Raw genomic sequence first — 16662 nt, 5'->3', positions numbered from 1 at the left:
AGTGGTTAAGGTCTAACGCGACTTGGGCGCGTTCCAGGTATTTGAGGGTTAAATTAAGTATACGAGTGAACGTTTCAAGTAACGAGTCGAAAGAGCCAAAATACTAACAGATATCCAAAGTGCACACACTGTACTGTACAAGTGCATGGCAGAGTTTGGCAGAGTCTCTTTCACCGCAGGTGAAATACAAAATAATGGCTGTGAAATTCCATTATAAAACTCCTACTGGGGCGACCTGACAAGCCCAGCGGTTAACACCACATGGGATAAAATGCCTGACTCCGAGTCCCCGGTTCGAGTTTGCTGCATGTCAGTCCCATACTCTCTGACATGTGAACTGTCTCTATCAAATATAATATGCCCAAAAAATAACATAATAAATAATAATAATAATAACAATAAGCTCCTACAGTACCTCCAGTTTCTTGCCGTCCTCGTCGTAGACGGACATGGTCACCTCCACGTTTTTAGGCGTGGTCTTGCTGCCTTTGTCAAACTCCCCCTGGACCAGTGTCACGTAGATGTCATTTCGCACGTCACCTTGAAAAGGCAAAGGGAAATATGATTATTTTCTTTTTTTAAACAGATTTATTTTTTTAATCACAAACCCATTCTTTATTTGCCCTGATGGGAGTGAAGAGGGAGAGAGGCTGATAACGGGATATCAGCCCGAAAAGATGATAACTCTTTCCAGCCAAAGAGCTGATACAGATTGATTGATTGGTAATAGTCTCAATCAGCTTTGGGACCATAGGCAACCCATTCCACGTGATAGCTGCAGAATACAAAAAAAGGGTCCCAATACCGCTCTATTTTACTCTATTTCTTTCAAAAACCCTTGAACGTGTGGTCTCTAACCAGCTTTCTCTCCATCTCTCACAGAACAACCTGCTGGATCCCAACCAGTCAGGTTTTAAACCAGCCCATTCTACAGAAACTGCACTCCTAGCAGTCACGGAAGCACTCCATGTTGCCCAGGCTGCCTCCCACTCTGCAGTCCTGATTCTTCTGGATCTATCAGCGGCATTCGACACAGTGAATCACCAGCTGCTCCTGGACACCCTTGCTGACCTAGGCATCACCGGGACGGCACTAAAGTGGTTCTCCTCCTACCTGTCGGACCGGACCTATCAGGTCTCATGGAAAGGTTTGCTTTCATCCCCCCGAACCCTCCAAACGGGAGTCCCCCAGGGATCCGTACTTGGCCCTCTGCTTTTCTCCCTGTACACCAAATCCCTTGGTGCTGTTATCTCTGCTCACAATCTATCCTATCACTGCTATGCTGATGACACTCAACTGTTTTTGTCCTTCCCCCCTTCTGCCACCCAGGTGGAAGAACGCATTGCTGCATGTCTGGCCGACATCTCACAGTGGATGTCAGCCCACCACCTTAAGCTGAACCCGGACAAGACGGAGCTACTCTTCTTCCCAGCTAAGTCTTGCCCCATGCAAGATCTCACTATTTCCATAGATAATGCATTTGTGACTTCAGTTCCTACTGCTAGAAACCTTGGTGTGGTCCTGGACAGCCAGCTATCATTCAAGGCACACATTAAATCAGTCACCCGGTCATGTAGGTTCACACTCTATAACATCCGTAAAATCAGACCCTTCCTCACCCAGGAGGCAGCCCAGCTCCTCATTCAGACATCTGTCATATCAAAGCTTGACTATTGTAACTCTCTCCTCACTGGTCTCCCGGCATGTGCACTTAAACCTCTCCAACTGATCCAAAATGCCGCGGCACGACTGGTCTTCAACCAGCCTAAGTTCTCACATGTCTCTCCCCTTCTCCGCAGCCTCCACTGGCTCCCGGTTGCGGCCCGCACTGAATACAAAACACTGATGCTGACCTTCAAAGCAGCCAAAGGTATGGCTCCTCCATACCTCCAGAAGCTGATCAACCCCTACACCCCCACCCGGTCACTTAGATCAGCCAACACAGGGATGCTGACAGAACCCTCGCTCAAAACTCCAGGGCAAAAATCCACTCGTCCGAGACAGTTTGCCCTCCTGGCCCCCAAGTTGTGGAATAAACTCCCTGTCGCACTTAGAACAACGGACTCACTCGCTAGCTTTCGCCGTGGACTGAAGACTCACCTTTTCAGACTCCACCTAAACCCTTAGCACTACAGAAAAAGAATCAATGAATACATGAAGCTAGTTAGCATTTGTTTTTGTTTTTTAGGTTTTTTCAGAACTTTGATTATATTGTGTTTTTTCTAGATAGATATCCATTTGCATTTGTTATATTGTTGATGATGTACTGACATATTATCTTGTTTATTATTGTGATGTTATCTGCTTATTGTAAGTCGCTTTGGATTAAAAGCGTCTGCTAAATGCCTAAACTGTAAACTGTAAACTGTATTGATCCAAACTAAGCTGCCACTGAGCACTGAACGGTCACTGTGACCGACCTCGCAGCGAAATGAACGCACCATGGCAAACATGACTACCATAATTGTTGCACTCAATGCTATTTATTCTATTTCACATTATTTTGTCATTTGCCCGAACCACAAGTGCCTGGAAAATCTTTTTCCTCCAGCTCAAGGGCTAATACGCCAGACCTCTTCGGCTTAACCACTTTCAACATGTTGTGTCTATATTTTGGGCATGTAATTATAGGCCAAAATGTTTCAAAATGTTTCTAATAGCAGAAAATAGCAGATCAACAACCTGACTACGTGCCACATCGCACCGTCTTGTGACCTCGTAGGTCAGCTGTTTTCACTATTTGTTGGTGTCTAAATGTCAGTACGTAGGAGGTTTTCTGCCATTTGTGACAAGGTGTTGTGTGCCTTGGGCTTGGAGACAGTCGAAAGAATATATTTGAATTTTTGAGTATTTATACCAAATAAATACGAATCTAAGAAGACAAAAACCATGACCACTGATAATTTTGTCAACAAATAAAAACTAGACTAAATGTTAGGGAGGGACTAGTGGACACGAGATCCAGTATAACTAAGACAAGTCATAATATTATGCTTGGCTGAACGTGGATGTCACTCTCCGAAAATAGACAATCTACAAGCTCACAACGTGTCGATCTACCAGCTCACGTCGCAGATGCGTTGTGAGCTTGTAGATCGGCTATTTTCAACACACAGCCAAGCACAAATCAGGCATTACCACGCCGTCAAAGCCTGCCAAAATACATTTTAGTCAACTAAATCAACAGTAGATTTAATCAACTAAAACTAGACTAAAACTGAAACATTTCAGATGAAAAAAAAAGAAAAAGAAAAACTAAGACCATGACTAAAAGTATATCCAGGGTTCCCACACATTTTTACCAATTAATTTCCAAAACTTTTCCAAAACCTTTTCAAGCTGTGACCCCCAAAATAATCATATTTGAACTGGGGACCTGGCACCCTGGCGAGCATTAAGAGTTGAGGAATTTTGTATAACACGTTTCTATTGTGAAAATAGCAGATCTACATGCTCACAACGCCTCGCATTGCGAGGCGTTGTGAGCATGTACAGTAGATCGGCTATTTTCACAATTTCTGCCTCTAATATTTGACAATTTGGCCAATGTTTAATTTGTCATTTCAGAGGTAAATCAATAACCAAAGACAATGCATAGCTATTTTTTCCAGGGCCTTCCAGGACCCTTGATCAATTCCAAAACTTTTCCAGTACTGGAAAAATATTTTTCTAATTTCAAAATATTTCCAGGAATTTCATGACCGTGGGAACCCAGTATATAAAAATCCGATGTAAAACTTAACACTGGTGTCAGGACAAGCAGTCGATGGTACAGCTCCAGGGAAGATAAAGCCCCCCCCCTCTAACCTGGCATGATGATCTCAGGGAAGATAAAACCCCCCTATAACCTGGCATGATGATCTCAGGGAAGATAAAACCCCTCCTCTAACCTGGCATGATGATCTCAGGGAAGCCCATCTTGCGAGCCACGGCGGTGGAGCGGTCCACCAGGTGAGGGAAGTCCTTCCGGATCTGGTGGATGTCTCCGGGGAGCAGCTTCAGAGTGACCCACAGACCTGGTGGTGAGAAGACTGGGTTAGGATTAAGGTCTTTACACACCGGCGAATTCAAATCTGAAGATTGCGACCTGAAAATGCGAAGAATTCGCCTTACGCCTTTTCCCATACACACCAAAGTGCAACGCGAATAAGCGTATAAAATTTGCCAAATTGGAAAAAAGTGATCCGTTGTGGGCATTGTTTGGTGTTGGCTCACACAACCCATCACATCACAGCAGAGCAAAAGAGGACAACACAGGTTCACGTTCCCCCACAGACAGGCAGCTCGCAGCAGCAGTGAAAGTAACTCAAAAGTACACTTTACTTGGCATTGGCAGCTCAAAAAGAGCTTTCTGAGGACATGGCTCCCAGGTAAACACCACGTCCTAGGTAGGACTGGCACCGGTGACATCTACATCAATACAGTGAAAAATATTAAAAAAAACACCCAAACAGTCTTTGCATTGGTTCTGCGAAGCAAATCGTTTTTACATTTCCCAATTGTTTGCACACACTTCTACCCCCTACGTTGAATTAAAATGTCACAAGATGTTTCAGTGGGCGGAGATCCACGGTCGTCTGGCTACACAAGACTACAAAGAGGGGGAGAAGAAAAGAATCCTGGGCATTTAAGCTACTCTGTGATGAGGAAAAGACAAAACAGAGAAACGAGACAAAAGCGTAGGTACAAAAGAGCAATTAAAAGTCAATTGGAGAGAAACCTGAACCGGTAACAGTACCTGAAACAAAGCTGAATCATTAAAGGACATCGCTTTGCTCTACGACACCTTAAAATGAACAAAGCCTTTTAGGTGCTTTGGCCTATAAGAGGAGACTTATTCCTTTCCCCCTGCCTGTGAGTTTTCTACTTCTTTGTGTGAAAACTGGTGACATTTTCAGGTGAGGCATTCAAATTATTCGCACGGAGCGCAGAAGACCGGTAATTTCCAGCTTCAAATAATTGGGCAGGGAGAGTGACCTGTGACTGTGATGCAAGAGAGGCTGGGTCACAGTGTGGCTCAGTCTAATTGTGAAACAAAGGACCCCTCAGGGGATTTCCCTGGCTCATATCCGCTCACAATTGAACAACAGTGGCTTGTCGGGTCCTCTTTTGGTCGGGGCCTGGGTTTAATGAGGGCTCGGGCAGTGCACAGGGGCTTGGCATCGCTCAAGACTGATTTATAGTTAGTTGCGCGCCGGTGTCGCAAGCACCAAGAACAGCCGATCTACAAGGCCACCAACAAGTTGCGATTCCACGTGTTGTGAGCTTGTAGACCGGTTGTTTCGAGCTCCGAATCAGGAATTAGAAATAGCCTGTCGCCAAGAAAAGGAGCTGTGTGGGAACACTCACGCTGAGACACATCATAACACTCCCCCACCTACACAATACACACACACACACACAGACGTTTGCCTCCAAATGACACTGTTATCCAATTAAAAGTCTCTCATCCCAGATTGCCCTCCTGACACGCTCCTGCTGACTGCTGGCTGTTCTGAATCCTTGTGTCGTCATCCTGCCTCCACCACAGAGCGCCAATAACAGTGTTCCTGAGTGACACATCTCCCTCTCCAGCTCCTAGCTGGAAGCCTTTTGATATGCGAGCCTGACCGACAGCCGGACCAGCCGTGCCGCCACGCTCCCCCTCCGCCCACCAGCAGGCCTGACATTTATCCGAGTACATCTTCATAGGACATGACAAGACCACAGAGGCTGTCCACGGCTCCACATGTTTCTACAACTCCCCACCCCGCACACACACACACACACAGAGGTTTGTATTGTTATAAGTGTGAGGACATTGGCATTTTACGACGTCAATTTTATGAACGCATAACAGAAGCCGAAGAAAATGGTCGATCTACGAGCTCCCAATGCGTTGCGATGTGATATTTGGACACGACACCGGTGGCCATCTAATCTGGCACAAATCTAACCCCAACTCTAATCCTGACCCCAAGCAGAGGCCTTTTCCTAATTGCCCATTTCTCCAAATACTGTATATATATTTTTTAACCATGAAATAAATATAAAAATGGAAAACAGGAAAACATCTGGACCACACCAGTACAGTAATACAAGTACACACACACACACACACACACACACACACACACACACACACACTCAATGAGACTGCCAGGGTTATTCTAACCAAGGACACGAAATCAATGATGAAAAAAAAGAAGAGGGGGAAAAAAAATCAAGGATTTGCAGATGAATCGCCGGCTTAATTAACAGCTGAATTACTTGGATCCCGTAGCCATGGTGATACGGCAGACTATATTTATAGTACGAGCGGTGATTTATAATGAGGGTTTTTCTTGACGTGAAGACTTGTAATGCGAGACGTCGTCTCAGAGAGAGAGAGTGGAGAGGATTGGGGACACCGTAAGGGACGTTATAGCCTACAATAAAATAAAGAAAATGAATACCAAGCTTTTATAACTTTAACTGCTTTGTTTTGTCTTTCAAAAACAGACCTGTCCCCTTGACTCCAATTAGCACAAACAATTACATAAATAGTGGCATGGGCCTCAAGCAAGGACATTTCCTTTTTTTGTGGGATTGTTTTGACCTCAATACGCGTGATGCACGTCAAAACAAAAAGCCGAAAACGTTACCGAGAGAGACATCCAAATCCATTACTTTTCAGGAAACGGAGGAGGAAAAAAAGCCAAACGTGCGTTTCAATGGATCCAATGTCGTTATCATTTAGCCACAGGCTCCTGTTTATGGTTTTCATTAGTTAAATATGTATAAAACCAACAGAAACACTTCACCCCCATTATTGTATGAACAAAGACAATGCATCGCATCGTGACACGGTGAACGCTAGTAGACTGGCTATTTTCAAACATTTAGGTACTTTTAATTTTACTTTTGGTACTTACTTTAAGTGCACTGATGCCAATACTCTTGTACTTTTACTCAAGTACATTTTGAATTCCAGACTTTTACTTGTGCAGTAACTAGGGAGATGCAAGGTTTCTGCCCGACAACGTCCATAAACATAAATCAGGCTTATTATGAAACAACCCCTCCGGACGCAGACACCCTGGTTCTCCAGACCGTGCGTGGTGCATACGGTACCTTGGCCCTTGTGGTTGACCTCCTTGGCGGCGATCACTTTGTTGATGACCGTCTGCAGGAAGTCGTTCTCCCCCGCCACCCTGGGTGAAAAACGGGAGATGTTCAGCTGCTTGTGGCGAATGGCGTCATCCAACGCTAGCCTGCAGTGTGCACACGACAGGCGAAAGCAAAAACAAAAAACGCCACAGGGGGGAGGAGGAGGGGAGGGAGGAAGAAGACAAGGGGAAGGAAGTGTAAAAGAGAAGGGATGGGGCGAGGAAGAAAGCCAGAGGGTAACGTGATCGTGAAGGAAGGGATGGGATGAGAGAGAGGAAGAGAAGAGGAAGAGGAAGGGAGAGAGACACACCGAACAGTGACGCTAATACCATGGACAGAGACGACAAAGCCAAAATGTTAGCCGGTTAACAGGTGAAGCCAGGATGGGTGATAAAAGAGAAGACACAGAGAGATCATCATTTAGCAGATGATGCCCAAGTAGAGGCCGAGTGAGACTGGACCAGGGCAGGAATGTCATGGTGGCCGTGGCCCCTCAAGAGATGGATATGCCCTGAGGCCACGTGTGGTGTAAAGTATGTAAGTACTCATGTACTGTACTTGAGTACAATGTTGAGGTACTTTTACATTACTGGAGTATTTCAAATGTTCAATACTTTTACTTCTACTAGGCTACATCTCAGAGGCAAACATTGTACTTTTTACTCTCTACTACTATTTGAAAACATATAGTTTTAGTTAATAGTTACTTTGTATGAGTTAATATAGCATCACAATCAGTTTTAAAGACAACTTTTTTCCACCTATTAGTTCTCAAATTCCGACCCTACCCAATACGTTTTAGGCTGGGACGGACCTAAAATGTATGCTAATTAGTCTAGCCAGTTAGGGCCGGCCTTAATTTTCAAGCCCGTTGAGAACTTTAATCTTCATATAATTGGTTCTCACTAATGCTCATTATAAAATGGTGGCATTTTTTTCTACTCGAACTGTTTCTCAGAGGAGGGCTGTGAACACTTCAGAAACCCGCCTACCAGCAGCAGTGACATCATCATTAGGCAAGTTAATTGTAGATTTTTGTATTAAAGTGAGAACAATGGCTTCTATTACTATTCTATTAGTATGCTAACTTTCCATGAATAGAAATCATGACGTTTCTATTAGCTTGGACTCCCAATCGATGATGCCACTTTTAACCTTCGGCTATTAAAATAAAGCTGATCTACAAGCTCATATCTTGTTACGAGGGTCCCTGGAACGAAGTATTTGCAGATGAGGGTCTGCGTGGCCAAACCCATACTAATTTGGGGGTCCTTGACATGAGAATGTCTGAGAACCACCGCTATTTCCCGACACAGTCATGCATTTCCGTTCTGCTAAACAACAAAGTAAAGGAAACCGATTTTTTGGAAATGGAAGAGGTTCTAGTGGCAGAGCGAGAGCCAGATGGACTGAAGACAGGCGGTGACAGAGAGCGGAAGAGAGGGGAGCAGATGTGATTTTGGGAAGCGCCACATGTGTCACAGCTGGGACAGCGACACACAGAGAGAGAGAGAGAGAGCGTGTGTGCGTATGTGTGTGTGTGTGTGTGTTGGGCATCCGTGCTGTGGCTGACTCCCCAAACAAAAAAGGGGGGGGGGGAAGAGTGACAGGTGACAGAAGAGTGGGGAACGGAGGGAGGGTGTAGGACTGTGATGACTTCTAAAAACATCTTCAACTTACTCGATAACAACTTATGGGGTTTAAAGATATGGAGAGACAGGGAGAGACCCCCTGTTACTGAAAAACACTCTCTAGAAATGATTAACATCTGAATGCAACCTTTAACTAGGGCTGTCACGATATGACATTTTTCATGACGATTAATTGTCACTCAAATAATTGCGATTAACGGTTTAATTGTGTTTTTGTCGTTGATAATTACATTTCTGTTCGGCTTTAGGCTTTGAAGTTGCACATGGCAGATATGACACATAACCTAAATATACAAAGAAATTACTGACATATTTGACAACTTTCTATTTAAAAAATAACATTGATAGTGGAAATAGCAGATCTGCAAGCTCACAACATTCACAATTATGATGATTATGACAACATATTTGCTATTATGTCAAATAATTGCGATTAGACGATTATGTAATAATTGGGACAGCCCTACCTTTAACTACAACTATGACAGCAAAAATCACCCGGTACAGTAGGTGTATACTCGCCCATATACAGTACATGCACGCGTACATCCTCGAAGGCATCCTCCCATTCTTTTATTCGCAGCGGAAAGGCTCTAATTTAGACGATTTATGCCTGCAGATAAAGCTGTTAACTGAGGTGATCTGCCAGTTAAACTGCTTGTATCTGAAGCATTTCCAATTATACAGGAAATCACGTTAAGGAAAAGGTTAGCCCCGGCTCTGCGTGCCGTCCCACCAGAATGGCGGCAGTTAATGAGATTGCCTTAATTGAGTCTGCGGGGAATAGTGGAGCTTCGACTGTCTTTAAAAGCCTGCTAATCAGGTGTCAAGGATTACAGTCTTACAGGGGGGGGAAGAAAGTGTGTGTGTGGGGAGGGGGGCGCAAGCAGAGCCATTGCAGCCATCCTTAAACATACATAGACAGTTGTCTATTAGGGATGCAACAGAACTGTTTTAATAGATTATAAATGAATAAATAAAAACATAATCGATCATTTAATTATCAATTAACAGCCAATCCCTATTTTGGGAATGTTGTTATAGGCTAAAACTATATATTTTTTTTCTTTTATACTTAAAATAGCTTGTAGATTTGCTATTTCAGTATTTTTGCATGACATCGTTCGACGTTGTGCCAAAAAGTAAAACAAATATATATTTGGATTGTGGTTAATTGATACGTCCAAGTGCAAAAAATAATAATAAAAAAATAATAATAATAAATACAATATATATATATATATATATATATATATATATATATATATATATATATATATAAATATAAAAATGTTTGATTAATCAAAAAAATTAATGGATATTAATGGAAAATAATGGACAGTTGTAGCCCTAATAGTCGCATATGCAAACTCCCAGACAACGGGGCAAACAGGTGTCAAAGACATAATGACATAATGGACACAGTATGGTGTCAGCAGTGCATTGCCCCTCCATTATGCATCATTATTCACATGCTTGTTCTGGTGTCTGGATGTGAGCACTAATAGTTGCTTAATGGGTGTGCTTCGTTCACTCTCCACTTACGGCTGGAACGGGATGAAATGCTGCTTGTCCTCGTCGTCCATTTTGCCGGTTATAATGTCTGTGACATCCATGACTGTGGGAAAGAAAGGAGGGTGTAGGGTGTTAGGTTAACGACGTAAACCCTCAATACTTCGCACATTTGACCTTAGGCTCTGTACTTGGTGTGCTCCTTCTTCCCTCTAACACCAAAACGCTTTTCCCGAAAACAGACGATCTACAAGCTGACTTTTCTGCGAAATGTTCTCCCCCAGGCCTGGGCAAGTTAACCTCCCAGCCTGGCATCGTTGACGAGCTCTAATGTATGCTCGGCAGGGTGCTTGTAAAGGCATCAGCAGCAGCGCATCAGTGGCTGGTACCCCGAGCTTTGATTTCTCTGACTGCACAGCCTAAGGGGGAGAAAACATCAACAAGAAATATCTTCTGATCAGACTTCAAAAACACTGAGATAAAACATGTCAAAGACTGATGACTGATCTCGCCTTTTGTTATATTGTATAGTTCCCTAGAGCAGTGGTTTTCAACCAGTGGTCCTTGGACCACCAGTGGTCCTTGAAGGGATTCCAGGTGGTCCCCAGCTAAAGTTTGGAGAGTTGGTAACCAAAACGACCCTTATAGATCTTTAACTCGAGAGCTCTTTTTGGAAAGATATTTATCACAGAATGAAAGCAAGAGGGGGCCTAGCATAGAGCCCTGGGGCTCTCCGATCAGTTAAGTATGGGGTTTAGGAGGTGGTTTCACGTCACATCAGCAGGGCCAATCCAGGGAGCCTCAAACAACCAGGCTCACTGCAAAGCAGCTTTGTGCAGTGGCATTGACATTGGCATGCCTGCAGATGAGGTATCGTAAATCAACTTGTCATTTTCTTTCTATTCAAGTGGTGCTGAGCAAAGAGACTGAGTGAGAGGAGCATACTTTTCTCTGTTGGAGAACCACGGGCAAAATGCCAATCTAATTAGTTTAAGATGGAGTTGGAAGCAGGCCCACGTGGGACAAATCAAGATCTAATTCCTATTTTGACTTCAGCTCCGTAGATATTCCTGAATTTTGGCCAAACTTATTTATTCGACTGGGCAAAGGGCCTGGGTACATTAATTATTCAACAGTAATGCATGGGAGACATTCTGAGGGCTTTAGACATATGGAAAATTCAAGCTGTGCCAGGTTCCGAAGTTCTACTATAATCACTCTGTTTGAAAAGAATCCTCTAATTGGAATGTAACTACAAAGTTACAGATCACGTGGCTCAACAAGATTAGGACTTGTTATCTGCCAAGGCGCTGTGTCCACCAAAGCATTGTTTTCCCAGCTGAAAACGCAAGCTGCATTCATTGAAAGTTGAAAACACAAGAGGTGGTGCCATAATTTAGTACTTTTTCTGTTTTGTATGTAAGTTAACAATGCTAATAGACCACGGGGTGGGGGTTATAATTTGCAAATTTGCCTTCCCTGTGTATTGTTGGTTACTTCCTGAAAGCCTCTGTGTCAAAAGGCCCAACTGAAAAACACTGAGTTAATGACATCATATAATCAATCCCTCCCCCTTTACCATACAACTCTGTGCTGGGTCACCACCCACCTGGCCACCAGGCATGGGTCGGTGTGGCCACATAAAAACATAATTTTAACACTTTCTGTAAAAAAAAATCTTCCTACTAGTGTAATCATAATACCTGATCATCATGTTATAGGGGGGAAAAAATCATGGCAATGCATCTTTAAAAGCCAGACCTGAACGCACAGTAAAGAATAGACGCTCAGCTGTGCTGGTGTGTCTAGCATAGCGTAAATACGCAGCACTCCCATTGAAAACCATTGAAAACATACATTGCAACGGAATCAGGATTGACAGTCTACTACAGGGGTTTTCAAAGTGGGTGATGGGGCACCCTGGGGTGCCGTGACGGCAGTCCAGGGGTGCCGCGAGATAATTTGATAATATTTGGAATTTATTTGGACACTTGAAAAAATATTTAGTATCATTTTAAACTTGAAGTACAAAGTTATTTTCAGTCAGTTCTAACCAAAATGGCTGTTATCTCAACGTTTTCCTCACAACATAATCACTAAAATATCGTCACTGTCGGGCAGAAACCTTGTATCTCCAAGTTTCAAATGTGTGCGTCTTTTGGTCAAGTAAAGCCCTGCTTCATCATACAAGACTGTCGCACAAAACTAGTGAAAACAGCCAATCTACAAGCACACAACGCCTCGCGATGCGAGATGATAAATACAAAACGAACGGTTTTGGACATACAAGGTTTCCACCCGACAACGACAACATGCTATAAATATAAGGTGCTGGGAGAGAAAATTATAATGTAGGGGTGCCTCGGATTAAAATAATATTTATAGGGGTGCCGCGAGCCAAAAAGGTTTGGGAACCCCTGGTCTACTAATACTACTACCAGTCAAAACTACAGTCAACGCTCTACATAAGGTCCAGCTTACCTGCCACTCCAAAAGGCCTCCTCAGGCCTGAGGTAAGCTTCTTGGCGTTGTTGTCTCGCAGCTCCATGCGGCCCACTCGCACAATCTGACACACAAAGCTGATCTTCTCTCTCTTCAGGTCTTCACTGCCCAGGTCCTGGTTGGAAACCAAAAGACAGAGATGTCATTACCTTGAGGCAAAAAGGCAGTGTTACCGTATGCACATCCATGTAAGTCACTGGTGCAGGGTTAGGCGCACCAAATTCTTTAACTATTCTTTTAAATATTGAAAAATAGCAGCAATTTGTGCATGTCTTTGAATGTTTCAAATCAAATGTTTCTATGTCAGTGGTGCTCAAACTTTTTCATGTGAAGGACCCCCAGAATGATATAGCCCCCCCCCCCCCCCCCCATCTCAAAATATTTAGTTCCAGGGACCTCCGATGTGCAAACATTTTCACGGCTTTTCAAAAAATAGCAGATCTACAAACTCGTAGCTCGAGCTTGTAGATCTGCTATTTTTCAATAGCTAAAGTATAAAATAATTAAGGCCCCACCACCTTGGGCCCCTTTTAACTCAGTTCCACCCCCCCCCCCCCCCTTGTGGCGCCCCTGCACTGGTGCAAGACAAATACTGTACCTATCGATAGAAAAGGAACAAACAGATTGATGTTCCAAACTATAAATGCACAACTGCTCGTCCTCAGGTGACACCCGAGACTCGCCTGAGGACGATCAGTTGCGGTCGGAACGGTGTTTGTCTGCCGCTTTGCACGGTACGAAGTGTTGACTTAACAGACTGTGTTAAGCTGTTTGTGTAGACTCTTCCTTTTCTTTTGATTACCTCGAGGCAACCCACCAAAAAGCCATGTCTGAAAAGTAAACATTTCCCTTCCAGAAGCATTAAACAATCAGATTCTGTATCACGTTTCGATCCGATGTTGACAAAACACCCCCGGCAAAGTTTGGGTGGATTTAACGCCTCGCTGGGGTGTTTATTAAGCAAAGAAAAAAATCAATTTGCTGGAACCTTTTCATTTACAGTATACACTTTTTGGTACTGCACCATTCTTTGCCCCGCAAACAGCTGTAAGTCCCTGTTGTGAATGTGTATACAGAGATACATTTCCTGTAGGCGTGGGGGTAGGGGTGGAGGGTCCTCCGTGGGCGTAGGCTGACCCCTGTGCCCTTGGGCTCCCATTAGAGAGAGGTGAGTGACTCGGTAAACACACACGGCGAGCTGAGCCCCGTCTCACGCAGCTTAACAAATACAGCGGCTCTGCAAACGAGTCACTCGTAGCATGACTGAATCAACAGCAGAGGACGGTCTGGGCGAGGGCGTACAGGCAAAGACATCTGCATGCGCTCACGCCCGTGCATGTATACAAGCAAACAAGGAGGTACACACGTGCCTCGTTACAGGCAAATACGTCTGCACGTGGCGCAGTCAGCAGCGTTGTCGCCTCACAGCTAGAAGGTTCTGGGTTCGATTCCCGCTGGGGACGCTGTGGGCACTGGGGGCGTGTTCTCTCCTCCACGTCATCAGTACCCATTAACCTAGGTGGGGTTGGCAAAAGCGCCTTTCTGTGTGGAGTTTGCATGTTCTCCCCGTATCCCCTAGGGTAGGTACCCTCACAAAAAATCATGCGGTAATCCTCTATACTGCCTCCCCGGCTCTCCCCAGGTTGGCAGAAGGAGAGGATTACAGCTTGGGCAATTGGCACTGGGATAATAATGTAATAAATGTAGTAAAAATAAATTAATAAAATAAAGGACATCTGCATGCGCTCACACATGCACATGTATACAAGCAAAGAAGGATATCACAAGTACATGGATGTGAGCGCCTGGGGAAGTGCACACTTACCGTAAAGACGGCCCGCAGGTTATGAAGCTGGTCTATGTCTTTGACCAGTCCGGAGCTGGACCATTTCACAAGGTAGTTTTCACTAGGAAGGAGGAGGAGGAAAACAGTGGTGGAAAGTAACATTACTGTGACAGTACTGTAATCGATTAAGATGTTGATGAACTTTTACTTTACTTGACTTGAGCATGTCACTTTTCTTTTCATAGGCAAATATTATACTTTATTATTACCAGTAATCCCATAATCGGGAGATAAGCGACCGCCAGGTCGCATACACAAACTTTAGAAGGCAATCATAGCCAATCAGGAGGGAATATGGGAAATGGGACATATCCATGTTGATCACATGACTTAAGAGATACTGTGTTCCTCTATGCGTGATTCTAGGCCAAAATCTGTAGGAGCAGTGTCCAAAAATGTGTTTTACAAAATTCTGCCTCATGGTGGCGCTAGAAGAGGGCCATGTGAGAAATGAGGGGTGGAGGTTGTGAGTTGCCATCCAAGGAGTGTGTGCAAAGTTTGGCATCGATAGGGGCAACGGTGCCAGAGAAAAGAGTAGGGCAAAAGTGTGACGTGACCTGACGGTCGCAATGAAACATACATTAACCAATTAAGCATTATTGTATCGTCTGGATATTCGAAAATGGCCAATCTACAACCTCTCAACGACCATATGCCTTTTACTTGTAACAGTGGTTTTATATTGTATTGTACTGCTACTTTTACTTAAGTACAGGTAAAACATCTGAGTACTTCTTCCACCACTGAAGGAAAAAAAGAAACATGAATCGACCTTTGGATTGTGAGTGGGCGAAATGTCTCATTGAGAGCCTCAATAACCAGATTATCCCACCCAGACGAGGCCGACTCGACTCCGCTCAAAGCAGAGTGAGTCTGAGTTGTAATCTAGCCTCACGGCTTGTTTGGAACAACAACAACAGGCACGGCTAGACCTGCTCTATTATTATGTAATTCCTTGTCACAAATCCGGAAACAATAAACGAAACAAGAGTACTTGGCTGCGTTTAGCGCAGGCACATTCTCGTATATGGACTACTGGGAATTTGGTGTGTTTGTGTGTGTGTGTGTGTGTGTGTGCGTGCGTGCGTGCGTGCGTGCGTGCGTGCGTGCGTGCGTGCGTGCGTGTGTGTGTGCAAAATATCCCCACAATAATAGTAACATTTGAGAAATCAATATTGTGAGCACAATGGTCCTCAAATACAAGAGAAATGGATGGTTAAGTTACTTATAATTGGAAAAGGATTCACGTTGAGGATCAGGATTAGGTACTGTATTTAGACTTTAGGTTTAGGCGTTAATAGCAGACCTACAAGATCATAACGTGTGTCATAGTGCAATACATTGTGAGCTTGTAGATTGTTTTTAAATACTTTTTTTACAGGGGTGTCCTTGTAGTACAGCTATTTGTGTGTGCGCGTGCGTGTGTGTGTGTGAGTGTGTGTGCATGCATGTACCTGATGAACTTGGACTCCACAGGGTCGTACAGGGACATGAGGACCTCGGCGTCCTCACCTATTTTACACACCACATTCTTCAGAGTCACAAACAGAGCGAAAGAGGGAGTGGAGGCGAACTTGGCCTGCCTGGTCAGATCGATATTCTGCTTCTGGGACTGCCGTGAGGGAGCAACAAAGAGAGAGAGAGGTGCTGCATTTTGTTGCTGTCGGGTGGAAACCTTGTAAGTCCAAAACGTACATACTTTTTGTAAAATGAGGAATTTAACGGTTTCAATGGTTCCAATGCATTTAGTCATAAGCCTTGGTGTTAACATTAATACTTTTCATTGGTTCAATATTCATTAATCCCACAGAGACACTTTAAACACTTTCACTTTTAAGATCTATAAGCTCACAAAGTTTCACGTTTCGAGATTACAGCTTGTAGATCCACTTTTTCCCGATGCTTTTCCACAGCACTCTTGTACAGAATTAATTTACGGAAAAATATTAACTCATTCGTAGTTTACGGCCGTAAAGCCCGTTAATTTCTCTATGTCTTTCACTGCCGGCTTCTCCGAGTCCT

At 44.0% G+C, this 16662-nt stretch overlaps 1 protein-coding gene across 1 annotated transcript in view; it reads right to left on the bottom strand.

Annotated features, from left to right (window-relative positions):
• The window catches only part of dock1 (dedicator of cytokinesis 1), a 433218-nt gene that overhangs the window by 357100 nt on the left and 59456 nt on the right, over window positions 1-16662 (bottom strand). Inside the window, exons 8-14 of the mRNA XM_080747125.1 lie at window positions 16095-16252; window positions 14620-14701; window positions 12774-12909; window positions 10326-10398; window positions 7093-7172; window positions 3891-4016; window positions 416-540 (exon numbers count right to left, since the gene is read on the bottom strand). Coding sequence (XP_080603251.1) covers window positions 416-540; window positions 3891-4016; window positions 7093-7172; window positions 10326-10398; window positions 12774-12909; window positions 14620-14701; window positions 16095-16252 — 780 coding nt within the window. The remainder of the gene's footprint in view (window positions 1-415; window positions 541-3890; window positions 4017-7092; window positions 7173-10325; window positions 10399-12773; window positions 12910-14619; window positions 14702-16094; window positions 16253-16662) is intronic.

The sequence above is a fragment of the Nannobrachium achirus genome (assembly GCF_963921795.1).
Source record: "Nannobrachium achirus genome assembly, chromosome: 18".
Classification (NCBI taxonomy): Eukaryota; Metazoa; Chordata; class Actinopteri; order Myctophiformes; family Myctophidae; genus Nannobrachium; species Nannobrachium achirus.
Note: the sequence above shows the minus strand (reverse complement) of the source record. Positions and strands in the feature narration are given on the sequence as shown.